The sequence below is a fragment of the Homalodisca vitripennis genome, chromosome 4 (assembly GCF_021130785.1).
Source record: "Homalodisca vitripennis isolate AUS2020 chromosome 4, UT_GWSS_2.1, whole genome shotgun sequence".
NCBI classification, from domain to species: Eukaryota; Metazoa; Arthropoda; class Insecta; order Hemiptera; family Cicadellidae; genus Homalodisca; species Homalodisca vitripennis.
The window spans coordinates 17,484,425-17,499,843 of NC_060210.1; the positions used below are offsets into that span (position 1 = coordinate 17,484,425).

The 15,419-nt window shown below is 40.3% G+C and overlaps 1 protein-coding gene across 10 annotated transcripts in view; it reads right to left on the reverse strand.

The window, feature by feature from the left end:
• The window catches only part of LOC124358997 (actin-binding LIM protein 3), a 140,292-nt gene extending 131,184 nt beyond the window's left edge, over positions 1-9,108 (reverse strand). For 4 of the 10 annotated variants that reach the window (XM_046811304.1, XM_046811300.1, XM_046811307.1 and 1 more), the window contains exons 1-2: positions 8,960-9,087; positions 6,701-7,205 (exon numbers count right to left, since the gene is read on the reverse strand). In XM_046811304.1, the coding sequence (XP_046667260.1) occupies positions 6,701-7,205; positions 8,960-8,962 (508 nt within the window). In that variant the 5' untranslated portion in view covers positions 8,963-9,087. Of the gene's footprint in view, positions 1-5,075; positions 5,567-6,700; positions 7,206-8,959 lie in introns of those variants that run through there. The other 6 variants (XM_046811305.1, XM_046811299.1, XM_046811301.1 and 3 more) reach the window with 3 other exon arrangements.
• Between the last annotated feature and the right edge of the window lie 6,311 nt (positions 9,109-15,419).

Sequence of the window (15,419 nt, forward strand, 5' to 3'; positions counted from 1 at the left end):
TAAACATCTCCTATTCTGCTATAAGAGTTTACGTTTAAACATCTCCCATTCTGCTCTATGAGTGTTTACATGTAAATATCTCCCATTCTGCTATGAGAGTTTACGATTAAACATCTCCCATTCTGCTATGAGAGTTTACGATTAAACATCTCCCATTCTGCTATGAGAGTTTACGTTTAAACATCTCCCATTCTGCTATGATAGTTTACGATTAAACATCTCCCATTCTGCTATGCGAGTTTACGATTAAACATCTCCCATTCTGCTATGAGAGTTTACGTTTAAACATCTCCCATTCTGCTATGATAGTTTACGATTAAACATCTCCCATTCTGCTATGAGAGTTTACGATTAAACATCTCCCATTCTGCTATGATAGTTTACGTTTAAACATCTCCCATTCTGCTATGAGAGTTTACGTTTAAACATCTCCCATTCTGCTATGAGAGTTTACGATTAAACATCTCCCATTCTGCTATGATAGTTTACGATTAAACATCTCCTATTCTGCTACGAGAGTTTACGTTTAAACATCTCCCATTCTGCTATGAGAGTTTCCTCGATTGATAAAGGAAAGAACGTGAATATCCAAGATTGCACACCATGAAAGTTTCCAGATATGTGGCTAGGAAAACTGATTCAGTTACTCTATTCTACCTGTGTAGAATATTGCCTCTGGGTAAGGTTGGAAGAAATTTAGATTTTAGATCATTAACATAAATAACAATACGATAAGACAGATGGGAATACAACGTTCTATATCCTGAATCATGTCAAAAAATTGTCACGGTAGATCAAAGAGTCAACATCAAGACTCAAATCTATTTGGAAAACTACGCACATTGAGCACTACAAGTGTAACATGTTTTATCTCTCTCTTGCACCAGAATAGGCAATGGAAATCCATGTAACAAAAAGTTACAGCCCATATTGTACGGCTATTAAGCAAGGTAAGAGTACGCCACACCACGTGTCGCGTAACAGGCTTCGCTGAGGTTGCATGCAAAATGTCCAATCCATACAAAGCTCATTTCATTCTCCAGTTGTCCAGCAAAACCGCATGCACCGCCATAGAACTCAAACTTATCTATGTAGAAATGAAGTTTCGTGCAAAATTCAAAGTGTACTAATGAAATCTTTCTGGAGATATCTTGGCTTATGATTCATTCATATTTTGTTGAATAAGTTAGGTTTTATAGCACAGTTAAAATAAAGGTTCCCGTAGGTGAGCGAGGGTATTACAACGTAAGAGTACACTGAAGTCAAATATTGTCACCGACTTTTAATAGACACTCCACATTCTATTATATTTTCACAATAAAAGTGTCACAATAAAATCGCGTATACTGTACACGGTTTGTTTGAACATCTATTGTCTCGTTTTCATCACAATTATTCATATACCAATATAAAGATATTCGCTAACGCTCAGCCAAATCGAACTGATTGACATGCACGATCATTGAAATCATGTTCATCATATATAAATGAAGCTTCATGCAAAATTGGAAGTCTATATGTCAGTTCGTTTTCAAGATATCGTGCGGACAGACAGACAGACAGACAGACACTCACAAGTGATGCTTCCCTAAAGCTCACAGCACAATTAATTAACGTATGTGCCACACAACTAACTATTCATTTTAAATACATTTTTGATACGGACATTTTTACTGTACAAAAGTAACAATTATCTTTTGAATCTGGTATCATTATACAAAATTTTATTGGATTATCATTAGAAAGCAAATTTCGAGCATCAAAAAGTATTATTAATTTAAATAGTAATTTACGTTCCAATTCTAATCTATATGTTGGTCATCATTCTCGAAGAGAAGTAGATAATTTTTGTTTAGTCAAAATATTGAATACAAGAGGTAGAGAGTAAATATAGATTTTTTGTTAATTCGAACCTAAGATCCTAATTTCATAAAATTACTCAATTTATTAATAATTTTATTAAGACGTAAAATTATTAATTTTATCGAATTATTTGAATAGTAGAATATTTTTCTAAAAATAAACCTCTCCACTGCACCAATCCGTTTGGTAGTTAGACAAAAACGGGTGACCTGAAACTCTGTATAACTAAACATTAAGTAAAACTGAACGATTTAAGAATATAAACATGGTGGGATATATCTGCCAGTCAGATGTTACATTATATGTAACAGGAATTCTATAAATAACGAGGACCTCTTGACCGCGAACCGGGGGTTGACCCTGAAAACTCTACGCCCCGACATCTCAAGTTGAAAGTGGGACACTCTCCGTTAAACATCCAGTGATAAAATAATCATTGCTGATAAGTCGTGCGGAGCGCTTAGGAAATATAACTTATCGGCATGAGCAAAGACTGTGTCATCGACTAAAATAGAACACCTGATAATGTCCACAAATAAGAGGGAAAATTGTAGTGAGTGCTCCCTACATCGAGATAAGACTTGCTTCTTATCTTGCCCCACGGTTGGAATGTACAGTACTAGGCAAGGAGTAAGACGGACTGAATATTCAAGAAGAGCCTTTTTTCGCGACTACTTTTCATTTTTATGCTTTATTGAGTTTTTCTCCATTACATTTACTAAATTTAAGCAACGCGACACAGATAACTTCCTTTCGACAACGAAAGAAAACTTAAATTCAATACTCCGGAAATCAGAATTACATTAAAATATGATCAACCAAATGGATTACAGAAGCTGAGGCTTCAAAGGAGCATTGAAGGTATACATAAATGACCCACCTCTGAGGTAACACCATATCAGAAATCTTGGAAATGTACGCACCCTATCCTAAGGCGAACGAAGGGAATGGATTGCCTCTATTTTTATTACCTTGGCCGGCTAGGACAAGATACAAAAACACTACGTATCCGGATAAAAACTAAGCTCCATCTGAGTTGTCTACAGACACCCACTTATTTCCGCAAAGAACAGATCATACATTAAATTAGCCCACCAACTAATCACTCAACCACCAGTCGAAATTAGGCCTACTTACTTGCCAAGTCTGGGAAATAATCTAACAAAGCAACCTAAAGTATCAACCAGATTAGATATTTTAATAAATCGATAGATTTAAGAAGTTCGTCCAGAATGAACCAATAATAAAAAGGCTCACTTCCTTGTCCTGTTTGCCCCCATCTTGTTTCTGCCTTGACAATAACCATTTGTCTCCGGTCAGTTTTCTGTGGTTGGTCATTCAGTGCAGAATTTGTTATCTGTATTCTTTAATACGGCTTCAATAAGCAAGTGATTTGTTTATATTAAATACGTGTTTTAGAGGTAATGTGCATGGAGTTGACACACAACTTGACACAAACAAGCGTATCAAAACGCTCTTATATAGTTTGTTTATTTTAACCTACATTGTTGTTATCGGTCAGGTTAGGTATCCACATGATGAAGAGATCAGACTGTAGATTCGAAACGTTGTGTTACTAATTTCTATATCACTAAAACTGTGGCAAATGTCCGAAAACCCCCTTGTGCTTCCTTCACAATGCCTTAATCGTCAAAAACAAATTTTAAACAAAGAAGAGAAGAGTCTGAATAAGTTAAAAATATAATTCTTTACTTTTCAATCAAAAAGGTAAGAGCTTAGTCACGGACACAACAACAAACAACAACGGAAAACATATTCCCTCATAGGAAATAAAGAGAAGTGACAACATATTGCCCAGGGATGACAGGAACTCTCAAAAACAATTTCGCACTCCTAAATCTGCCAAAATAGCAAGTGACTCAGTCTCTTCATTGTCTTCATGAAAAATCTGGAGATGAGACACCAAACTGAGTAAACTTGACCATGTTTCTGACAAGATAAGATAACAAACGCATGCGATAACTTCAGTCCATCGATCGTCAAAGCAACACTGATGCAAATTCCGATTCACTTCCCCCCAGAAGAGCTTCGATAAACTCTTTTAGAGATGCTCTTCTGGGGGGATAAAACTCTAAAGAAACCTAAGTTTTAGCATTATTATAAAATTATACTACTAACGAAGAACGCGAGTGACGCCGATCAAGAACCAAGTGAAATTAAGATAGCTATACCGGTTGCTGAAGCAGCCAGAATCTCTTCATAGATCATCGGATCCCACAGAAAAAGCCTCCGAGGCATCGGCATAACTATATAACTTCTAAATGGTTACATCATCTAGCACCTCTCTCGTAAGTCTGCTCATATACTATCTTGTACATTTTAGGGTTGTGTGTATTATTATTGCTACAACACTATTCGGGGAATTGTGAAGAAGGAAATATTTGCTGCTAATGGCCGCCGATAACAGATTATGTAAGTCATTTATACCTAGCCGTCACAAGAAATCAAAACAACCGATAGCAGAACGAGGGTCCTTATGACAGTTCACTCTAGTGGAGATGTTGAAGATTATGTGTGTGGGATATCTGAGGAACAGTTGTGTCGAAAAAGAGCTCTGAAATCCATCTGAACGAAAAAGGAAAAGAGTTTCTGAGTTAACTCAACCAATTGATGCCTCTACGATGGCCGTACTGAACCATTTGACATTCCTTATTAATCAGGAGAACGACAAGGAACGACCTCAATAATATGAATCCGCATATCCAAAGAACTAAACTGAAAAGAATGCATTTTGATAACTGCAGCAGAGCGGGATAAAAAAGAGACAGAGTGGGATAAATAATGAAAAAAACATTGAAGATGCTGTGCATATGTAATCATAATATCAAATCACATCTTCTTGAAAGGTAGGCCTGGTTATTGTGTGTTAATGAATCATCAGAATCAGTGGTGTTATCGAACCAGACCTCCTAAAAATACCAGCTAGATTCATGTATGTGGTTGGGGAGGAGAAGAAGAGATAAGACTCTGTTGACACTACCTACCATCAGAATCAGTGGTGTTATCGAACCAGAGCTCCTAAAAATTGCAACCAGATTCACGTATGCGGTTGGGGTGGGGATGAACAGATAAGACTCTGAAGACACTACCTACCATCAGAATCAGTAGGTTCAAACCTAGCAAGAACAGCATTTTTCACGTAAGTGGTTGGGGAGGGGAAAAACAGATAAGACTCCGTTGCCACTACCTACCATCAGCATCAAAGTTGTTATCGAACCACAGCGCCTGCGTGGTGTCCACGAACACGACATGGTACAGGCGACACTGGCAGTACGGTATGGAGAGTGCGGCCTGGCTCAGGTAGACGGCGTGCATCACTGTCACTGTCACTATCACTCACTGTCTACAGCAGCACACTAGCACAACACAGTACGGTACGGTGGTTTCACGGCATCTCCTACAAAAACGATACCGTAATCTGGGACACGCAACCATCTCCACTCTCGACTTTGATAACGTAATATCACTTCAGTTGCTAAACTATTCGTCACCGATCGATCCCGTGGCCTATTTACAAGTTCCTATCAATTCACGCATATCATTTTTAAATGTTTAGATTTAACCTAATTTCCATGAAAATTTACATATACTCCGTTTAGAGTAATTTATTTGGTGTTTGAAATTAATTACTACCACAGAGTGAATACATAATACCGTTGTTCAAACTGCATTACTAATTTAAGAGGTATTCAAGTTTTAAAGTCGATATTCTTGAAATGCAACAGCAAGAAACGATCAGACCAATGATTGGACAACACACGAACACAACAGCCAGCACAGAGCGCTCACTCGACAACACACCGACGACGCCGTTATCAACACGGCCTTGCGGTGATGTCATCTGCTTATCTGCCTCCTACCAGCCGTACCGACCGCGCCAACACCGACACACCTGCCAGCTGGCTGGAATACATCTGCATTGATGCCGCGTTAACAGCCTTGGTTCCGATTCGTTAACGGCTACGTCCTCCAAGCGAAAGTTGTGACAACGCAAAACTGACACTTCAATACTCATGTAAAATACAACTCCGGTGTACACAGGTGTGTCGATGTCGCCATACTCTTTTAAACGTACACAACACGTACTTCAATGGCCTTACATGGACATACGCACACTGGAAAGCGATGCGATACACAGAAGTAAATGCACTAGCTTTCTAGTTCGTGGAGGAATGTTGCTCGGTGGGTAAGAAATGTGCACTTGCGTGCTGAGAAGACCGCATCTCTGCTCAAGCCGCGTATTTTAACCTGTCGTGGCAGTAACTGATAAATATGCAAAAACAAACACACACACACACACACACACACACACACACACACACACACACACACACACACACACCGCATAATCGTGTCACGGACCACAACACCGGCCAACTTTTACCTATAAACCTCCAACTCGAGGACATTTCGCCGGCCTCTGCAGTATATTAAATCTGACATTCTATATAGCACCGTTTAACGATCGAGCCCACGAATCGACCGAACATTTAATGGAGCTCTTAAAAGCTACAATCAACTCAAGCGTGGAATGGTTTTGAATTCCTTCATTGAAATAAATTTCTATTGAGGAAAATACGATGCACTGCAACCTATATTTTGGTCCAATGATACTTGCACAACTAGCTGTATCTATACTATCTAGTTTAGACTGTGAGGAGAAAGGACTTGACTAGTAAATACTATTTAAGTTCTAATCTCAATTATTTTCTAGAAGTTTATTGAGGAACATACGGAAGAGTTTTGGAAACAATTATTAAACCGGATGTCCAATCTATTCTTAACTAAATTAATAAAATGTGGATATTAACAATACCTTTATTAACTATCTTGGTGCTCTTGGAAGTCGATTTTTCGTTCGCATTTTGCTTGTCGTTTTCGGCATTCTTCACCTCTTCGTTCTTCCCGTCCTTTTTCTTCTTTAGCACTTCGTCCTCTTTCCTGGTCTTGGTGAACACTTCTTCCACAACCTTCTTCTTTTCCTCCTCCTTCTTCTTGTTCTTCTTCGCCAGCTCTTCTTCCTTCTTCCTCTTGATCTCCTCCTCCTTCCTGGCCTTCTTCGCCAGCTCCTCCTCTTTCTTCGACTTCTTCACCAGTTCCTGCTCCAGCTTCTTGCTCTTCTTGGCCAGCTCCCCCAGGCGCCTGGGGTCACCGGCCTCCACGCCGTTGTCCTTGCCCGCTTGCTGCTCCGCCATGATGAACTTGGCCGTGGTCAGCCCCGCGGGGCTCTCCGAGGGGGCGGTCTTCATGCTCACGACAATGTCCGCCCGGTCTGCCTCCCTGTGTCGGATGTTGCGTACGTAGTTCACGCCGAGGTCGACCTGCCACAGGTCTCAGATGAGGCTCACCGCGAACCCAAACCCCCTCTGGACGTGTTCCAACTGGCCCTAAACTGTCACTAATCCACCGACCCTACTGCAAAGCGCGACCTGTTTTAGGCTCTATCGGATACTGGCACAATCTTGTCCAATTGTGTCGAATCATGAGATGACTGGGTGGATGCGAAAAGAGATGATGTCAGGCAATTCACACTGTCAGTCAGTCAGTGCGCGGGCCAAGGCCGCAGGCTGTTGCCCAACCCGCACGGCCAGGTCTATACGCTCGCCCGGACAATTAATCGACTATGTATATAACTGCACTTCTCACGGGGGAACGTACAGTTATAAAAGGTAATTCCGCACACCTGAGTTAACGTCCCAGAAGCGACGGTGTGGAAACTGTTCTGTCGCGTTTACTGATAAGAAATGTCTCGCAAACACTTGCGAGATAAGTACCGCGAAAATGGTGTACATAACCAAGATAGCAAACCCAGTCTGTTGCAACATTTCCACACTAAGCGAATAAGGTGAAATCCAATAAAAACCCTAAACGTGGAAGCATGCAAAATGATGAGAACAACGGAAAAAATCAATGTCAATTAATTTTAAATTAGTTCCAAACATTCTCGCAATTTTCTACATATTTATGACATATATGCGAATATAAACCGGTCTAAGGTGTGGCTCTTAGTTTTCTGTTAAGAAATTTTGACAACTAATTATTGTAATTTAAATAATTTTTACTTGCTCCATGGAATGATTTAAAATGCTCCTGAAGTGTTGTCGACGGTGTGGAGCAGCGATTGCACGGCCAGTAACTGAACCGGTGGTGGCATATACAGTGGAACCGGCTGTTAAACGAGAGCCGGAAATAATTTTGCAACGACCGGCTGCGATGGGTTACGAAACAACACACGCTCACCAGGTCGTAGGACGGGGGTGAGTGGGGGGGGGGAGGAAACGCGTATCAGATACATAGATATGTCAGAAAACAGAACAACAATGGAAACAAAAACAACCGCGGGAATTGAGAGGCTAAGCGCTCTGGGCACGCTGACTAACAGTCTATTTATAGCTGTGATATCTTCTCGTAGTTTACAATTCTGCCAGTGGGTACTTACAGTACTGCACGTCAAAATACTACATTCATTGTTTTACATTACTTTCTAACCTAACTCTCAAACAGATTTAGTTTTCGAAAAACGTATTACTACTTTAAATTTAGATTTTCGAGCGATTTAAATGTATCAAACCAGTCACCGTAAACTAATTCTCTCTTTGTGACAAGTCTACAGACAAGTATACTTTTATAATCAAACGTCTTAAAAAAATGTATTTGCAAGTACATAATTAATATTAATCGCACTAAATTAATTAATGTTATTAAATACCAACGGGTAGTTGCATTGTGGACATTTAACACTCCCGGAGTAAAGAGAAGACAAGAAGAAACCCTGAACTTCGTGAGTGGCGACTATTTAAATTTCTAATTGGTCCCGAGCAAGGCGTGGTCCTTACGGATTACCGGAACAATGCACTCGGGGAACAATTAAAACTGAATTATTCATCAATTTCCCGTACAGCCGCTTCACACCCGTGCTCCGTAGGCGACCGACCGGAAACCACCAACTCCCCTAATTTGTACAAAGCACACAACAATCAAGAATACACAAAGTTGGAACACGCCCAGAGAGAACACTGATGAAACAGAAACACAGAAACAAACGGAGACACAGATAATGAACAAAACTAAAAACCATTAGCAAAGTGCAATCATGTACCACAAGTCAAGTACAGTACGACACAAGTCTGTACGGAGCGCGCACCGACTATACTACTGACTGCTAGTTCTAGTACACCAGACAGACTGTGAGAGACTGGAAATAGCCCACCGTGGAAGTGGAAGGCTTCCCCCTCCATCCCTACCCTTCCATGACTTAGTCGCACGGCTGATAACCGGTGCCGGATGTTCTGAGTCGCTTACTCGCTTCACTTATGTCTTGGTATCCGGGGAGGTTTTGCAGCCACCCCAACTCTTCATGACTTAGTCGCACGGCTGATAACCGGTGCCGAATGTTCTGAGTCGCTTACTCGCTTCACTTATATCTTGGTATCCGGGGAGGTTTTGCAGCCACCCCAACTCTTCATGACTTAGTCGCACGGCTGATAACCGGTGCCGAATGTTCTGAGTCGCTTACTCGCTTCACTTATGTCTTGGTATCCGGGGAGGTTTTGCAGCCACCCCAACTCTTCATGACTTAGTCGCACGGCTGATAACCGGTGCCGAATGTTCTGAGTCGCTTACTCGCTTCACTTATATCTTGGTATCCGGGGAGGTTTTGCAGCCACCCCAACTCTTCATGACTTAGTCGCACGGCTGATGACCGGTACAAAGGTTGTTACAAACGTATATAGTTGATGGTACTCATACTTTCAAGCAATGTCTTATAAACATAGGTCGTAGAGTAATATGTCATTTATTGTTTGCTGCCAAATTGTATTTGTTACATACCTAATATTATCTCTAGAACTAGTAGGTAAAGATACCAAAATTTGCATATTAACAGTTATTAAACAAAAAATACAAAGTGGGAGCCAGCGGTTAAAGTTATATTTATTGAAATTATGTCATGAGTACTCTCAGCCACAGAGGTCTGTGACTCCCTTTTCTGAACGCCTATTTTTAAATCGTACATTTTACATTTATTGGTAGATTAAAGAAATAATTTTGCTTAATTCAATCAAATATAACTTAAAGAAAATACAAGTGTTTTAATATTTTCTTTTTCTTGGTGGAAATATTTTCTTCAAATAGAAATATTTCACTCATTGAAGCTATATTTTATGTACTTACTGGAAACATTTCTCTTTTTTATGTTCAGCTGTTTTTACTTGGCTCTGATTACAAAATGGTGTTAATTGCCTAATTCCAATTGCTGTGATTTCATCTGAAGTGATCAAGATGTATTTTATTGTTCAGGAAAGTTACTTTACAGCGCTAAAGATTCAACTTTAAAATATGTTCAAATCCCAAAATCACGTTGAATTGTCGGTTTTCAACGGTTTCCTCTAATGACCACTCTACAATTAGTAACAAGACTACGCAGGACACATGCACTCATTTTATACACGGTTTAACTCACACTCGCCACCTGAATAGACGACCACAGGAATATATAAATTATCGCTCTGAGCAGAGTAGGTCTTTCAGTAGTAATACCGCGGACTGTGTCCAATGTTCGGCAAACATACATATATATAACAACTTGTTCAGTTCATTACGATTCATCAGACAGGCCGTATTGCGTGCAAAGTGAGTAAGTTCACGACATCACGTAACATTCAGTAGTAATACCACGGACTGTGTCCAAATGTTCGGCAAACATATATATACTTGTTCAGTTCATTACGATTCATCAGTCAGACACCGTATTGCGTGCAAAGTGAGCAAGTTCACGACATCACGTAACATTCAGTAGTAATACCACGGACTGTGTCAAATGTTCGGCAAACATATATAACAACTTGTTCAGTTCATTACGATTCATCAGACAGACCGTATTGCGTGCAAAGTGAGCAAGTTCACGACATCACGTAACATTCAGTAGTAATACCACGGACTGTGTCCAAATGTTCGGCAAACATACAGGAATATAACAACTTGTTCAGTTCATTACGATTCATCAGACAGGCCGTATTATGCAAAGTGAGCAAGTTCACGACATCACGTAACATTCAGTAGTAATATGTCCAATGTTCGGCAAACATACAGGAATATAAAACTTGTTCAGCAAACGATTCATCAGACAATTATTGCGTGCAAAGTGAGCAGAGTAGGTCTTTCAGTAGTAATACCACGGACTGTGTCAAATGTTCGGCAAACATATAACAACTTGTTCAGTTCATTACGATTCATCAGACAGGCCGTATTGCGTGCAAAGTGAGCAAGTTCACGACATCACGTAACATTCAGTAGTAATACCACGGACTGTGTCAAATGTTCGGCAAACATACAGGAATATAACAACTTGTTCAGTTCATTACGATTCATCAGACAGGCCGTATTGCGTGCAAAGTGAGCAAGTTCACGACATCACGTAACATTCAGTAGTAATACCGCGGACTGTGTCAAATGTTCGGCAAACATACAGGAATATATACAACTTGTTCAGTTCATTACGATTCATCAGACAGGCCGTATTGCGTGCAAAGTGAGCAAGTTCACGACATCACGTAACATTCAGTAGTAATACCACGGACTGTGTCAAATGTTCGGCAAACATACAGGAATATAACAACTTGTTCAGTTCATTACGATTCATCAGACAGGCCGTATTGCGTGCAAAGTGAGCAAGTTCACGACATCACGTAACATTCAGTAGTAATACCACGGACTGTGTCAAATGTTCGGCAAACATACAGGAATATAACAACTTGTTCAGTTCATTACGATTCATCAGACAGGCCGTATTGCGTGCAAAGTGAGCAAGTTCACGACATCACGTAACATTCAGTAGTAATACCGCGGACTGTGTCCAATGTTCGGCAAACATACAGGAATATAACAACTTGTTCAGTTCATTACGATTCATCAGACAGGCCGTATTGCGTGCAAAGTGAGTAAGTTCACGACATCACGTAACATTCAGTAGTAATACCGCGGACTGTGTCCAATGTTCGGCAAACATACAGGAATATAACAACTTGTTCAGTTCATTACGATTCATCAGACAGGCCGTATTGCGTGCAAAGTGAGTAAGTTCACGACATCACGTAACATTCAGTAGTAATACCGCGGACTGTGTCCAATGTTCGGCAAACATATATAACAACTTGTTCAGTTCATTACGATTCATCAGACAGGCCGTATTGCGTGCAAAGTGAGTAAGTTCACGACATCACGTAACATTCAGTAGTAATACCGCGGACTGTGTCCAATGTTCGGCAAACATATATAACAACTTGTTCAGTTCATTACGATTCATCAGACAGGCCGTATTGCGTGCAAAGTGAGTAAGTTCACGACATCACGTAACATTCAGTAGTAATACCGCGGACTGTGTCCAATGTTCGGCAAACATACAGGAATATAACAACTTGTTCAGTTCATTACGATTCATCAGACAGGCCGTATTGCGTGCAAAGTGAGCAAGTTCACGACATCACGTAACATTCAGTAGTAATACCGCGGACTGTGTCCAATGTTCGGCAAACATACAGGAATATAACAACTTGTTCAGTTCATTACGATTCATCAGACAGGCCGTATTGCGTGCAAAGTGAGCAAGTTCACGACATCACGTAACATTCAGTAGTAATACCACGGACTGTGTCCAATGTTCGGCAAACATACAATATAACAACTTGTTCAGTTCATTACGATTCATCAGACAGGCCGTATTGCGTGCAAAGTGAGCAAGTTCACGACATCACGTAACATTCAGTAGTAATACCGCGGACTGTGTCCAATGTTCGGCAAACATACAGGAATATAACAACTTGTTCAGTTCATTACGATTCATCAGACAGGCCGTATTGCGTGCAAAGTGAGCAAGTTCACGACATCACGTAACATTCAGTAGTAATACCGCGGACTGTGTCCAATGTTCGGCAAACATACAGGAATATAACAACTTGTTCAGTTCATTACGATTCATCAGACAGACCGTATTGCGTGCAAAGTGAGCAAGTTCACGACATCACGTAACATTCAGTTTCGTGTTTCTCAGAGATACGGGTGTGTTTACGGTGCACACGCGCGGGCGCGGAGCGAAAGTTCACCGAGAGACGAGTCACGACCTAGTGAATTTGACTGATTACAGAGTACTCATTCTACAATGAGCGGCACAAAACTGCAGTAAGGTTTACACTGTAGCAAGGTTCACGCTGTAGCAAGGTTCACGCTGTAGCAAGTTCGTAATGTAACAAGTTCGTACTGTAGCAAGGCTCACAATGTAGCAAATTCGTAATGTAACAAGTTCGTACTGTAGCAAGGCTCACAATGTAGCAAATTCGTAATGTAACAAGTTCGTACTGTAGCAAGGCTCACAATGTAGCAAATTCGTAATGTAACAAGTTCTTACTGTAGCAAGGCTCACAATGTAGCAAATTCGTAATGTAACAAGTTCGTACTGTAGCAAGGCTCACAATGTAGCAAATTCGTAATGTAACAAGTTCGTACTGTAGCAAGGCTCACAATGTAGCAAATTCGTAATGTAACAAGTTCGTACTGTAGCAAGGCTCACAATGTAGCAAATTCGTAATGTAACAAGTTCGTACTGTAGCAAGGTTCACGCTGTAGCAAGTTCGTACTGTAGCAAGGCTCACAATGTAGCAAATTCGTAATGTAACAAGTTCGTACTGTAGCAAGGCTCACAATGTAGCAAATTCGTAGTAACAAGTTCGTACTGTAGCAAGGCTCACAATGTAGCAAATTCGTAATGTAACAAGTTCTTACTGTAGCAAGGCTCACAATGTAGCAAATTCGTAATGTAACAAGTTCGTACTGTAGCAAGGCTCACAATGTAGCAAATTCGTAATGTAACAAGTTCGTACTGTAGCAAGGCTCACAATGTAGCAAATTCGTAATGTAACAAGTTCTTACTGTAGCAAGGCTCACAATGTAGCAAATTCGTAATGTCACGTACTGTAGCAAGGTTCACGCTGTAGCAAGTTCGCATGTAGCAAATTCGTAATGTAACAAGTTCGTACTGTAGCAAGGCTCACAATGTACTCGTAATGTAACAAGTTCGTACTGTAACAAGTTCACGCTGTAGCAAACTGTAGCAAGGCTCACAATGTAGCAAATTCGTACTATAGTAAGTTTCACAATGTACCAATGTTCACACTGTAGCAAGGTTCATACTGCAGGACATGATACCAGTTTACACGTTCAAAGACTCAAATCAAGGTAAATAAAAAGATCCTTGCTAATATTTCAGCTGTTGGAGATAGGAAATGAAAACGTTTTGGTTGTTCTTTGGTTTCGTGTTGTTCTTTTTGTTAATTAAAATGTTTCGTTTTCAGATGGATACTACCCCACCAATAAGAACTGTACCTCTTTGATCGAAAAATAGAGTCTATTTGGCACGAACTTTAAAAACTTTACATTCTAAACATGAAGTTAATTGGGCTCCTTAAAAAATAAAGTCTATTAAAACATTCGAAAACTTTGAACAGGAATAAGATTAGCCATTGCAAGCACTTTAAAGATTTAAAACAAAACTATTACTGAAATTATGTCGAGAGAAAACTTTTAACATACTACCACTTAATATTCAATACCGTGTACTGCGCTGAAAAGCTGCAGGTTGTTATCCCTCCTTCAATAGTGCTTTCCAGGAAAAAAGAGAAACCACAATTCCTTCCCGTATGATTCTACGTCAATGAATACCAAGTTTTACTCGGCATCAATAAATCTAGCAACACAGTACAATAGTATTCTTGTATAGTTGTAATACAATTCTTTGTTTGACTGTTGTTTTTGGCGATGGAAGGATTGTGATGAATTTGTCATCGTTCAGCGATACAAAATATCAGTAACACAACGTTTCGTGATCTGCAATCCGATCTCTTCTTCAGGTAAATAACTGGAGACCTCGAAATGTAGTACAATGCTCCTGAAAACGATCGGCACATCGCTGACCAAATGTAGCTTGTAGTGTGAAGGCGGCGTCGCCTAGTGTAGGGAGTCCATACTTATACGGCGAAGAAGACGTCAACGCGGGAACAACACGTGTTGCTGCAGGACACGGCTGAGGCAGCCATTTCCACGCAGTCAGCGCTGACGCAGAACTCGTGCCGTGGGTTTACTACCGCAGTGTCACGCCACACTCGGGCCGTTCCGTGAACAACAGCTGTCGCTACTGTACTTGTGCGTACGTTACAGCTAGCCGCAATCGAATCTGTTCAGACATCGACCCAACAACTTCCAGGAAACTGTAACTAGTCTGCCGCCGCCTTTGTGTTGCTAATATCGGATATTGACACACTTCATTATTGTATTTGTAATGCCGCGACGGTCGACGGCGCCGTTGGCTAATACAGAGAAGAGTGATAAAACTTTGTCCAATTAGCGGAAATTCGTGTCTGAACCATCGAATAAGACAAAATATATGTGTTAAACCGGATTCTATGTGAAGATGTTTACACACAAGATGTTTGACATGCCGATATAAAAATAATACGACTATTCTCATATAAAAAATGAATAATCTG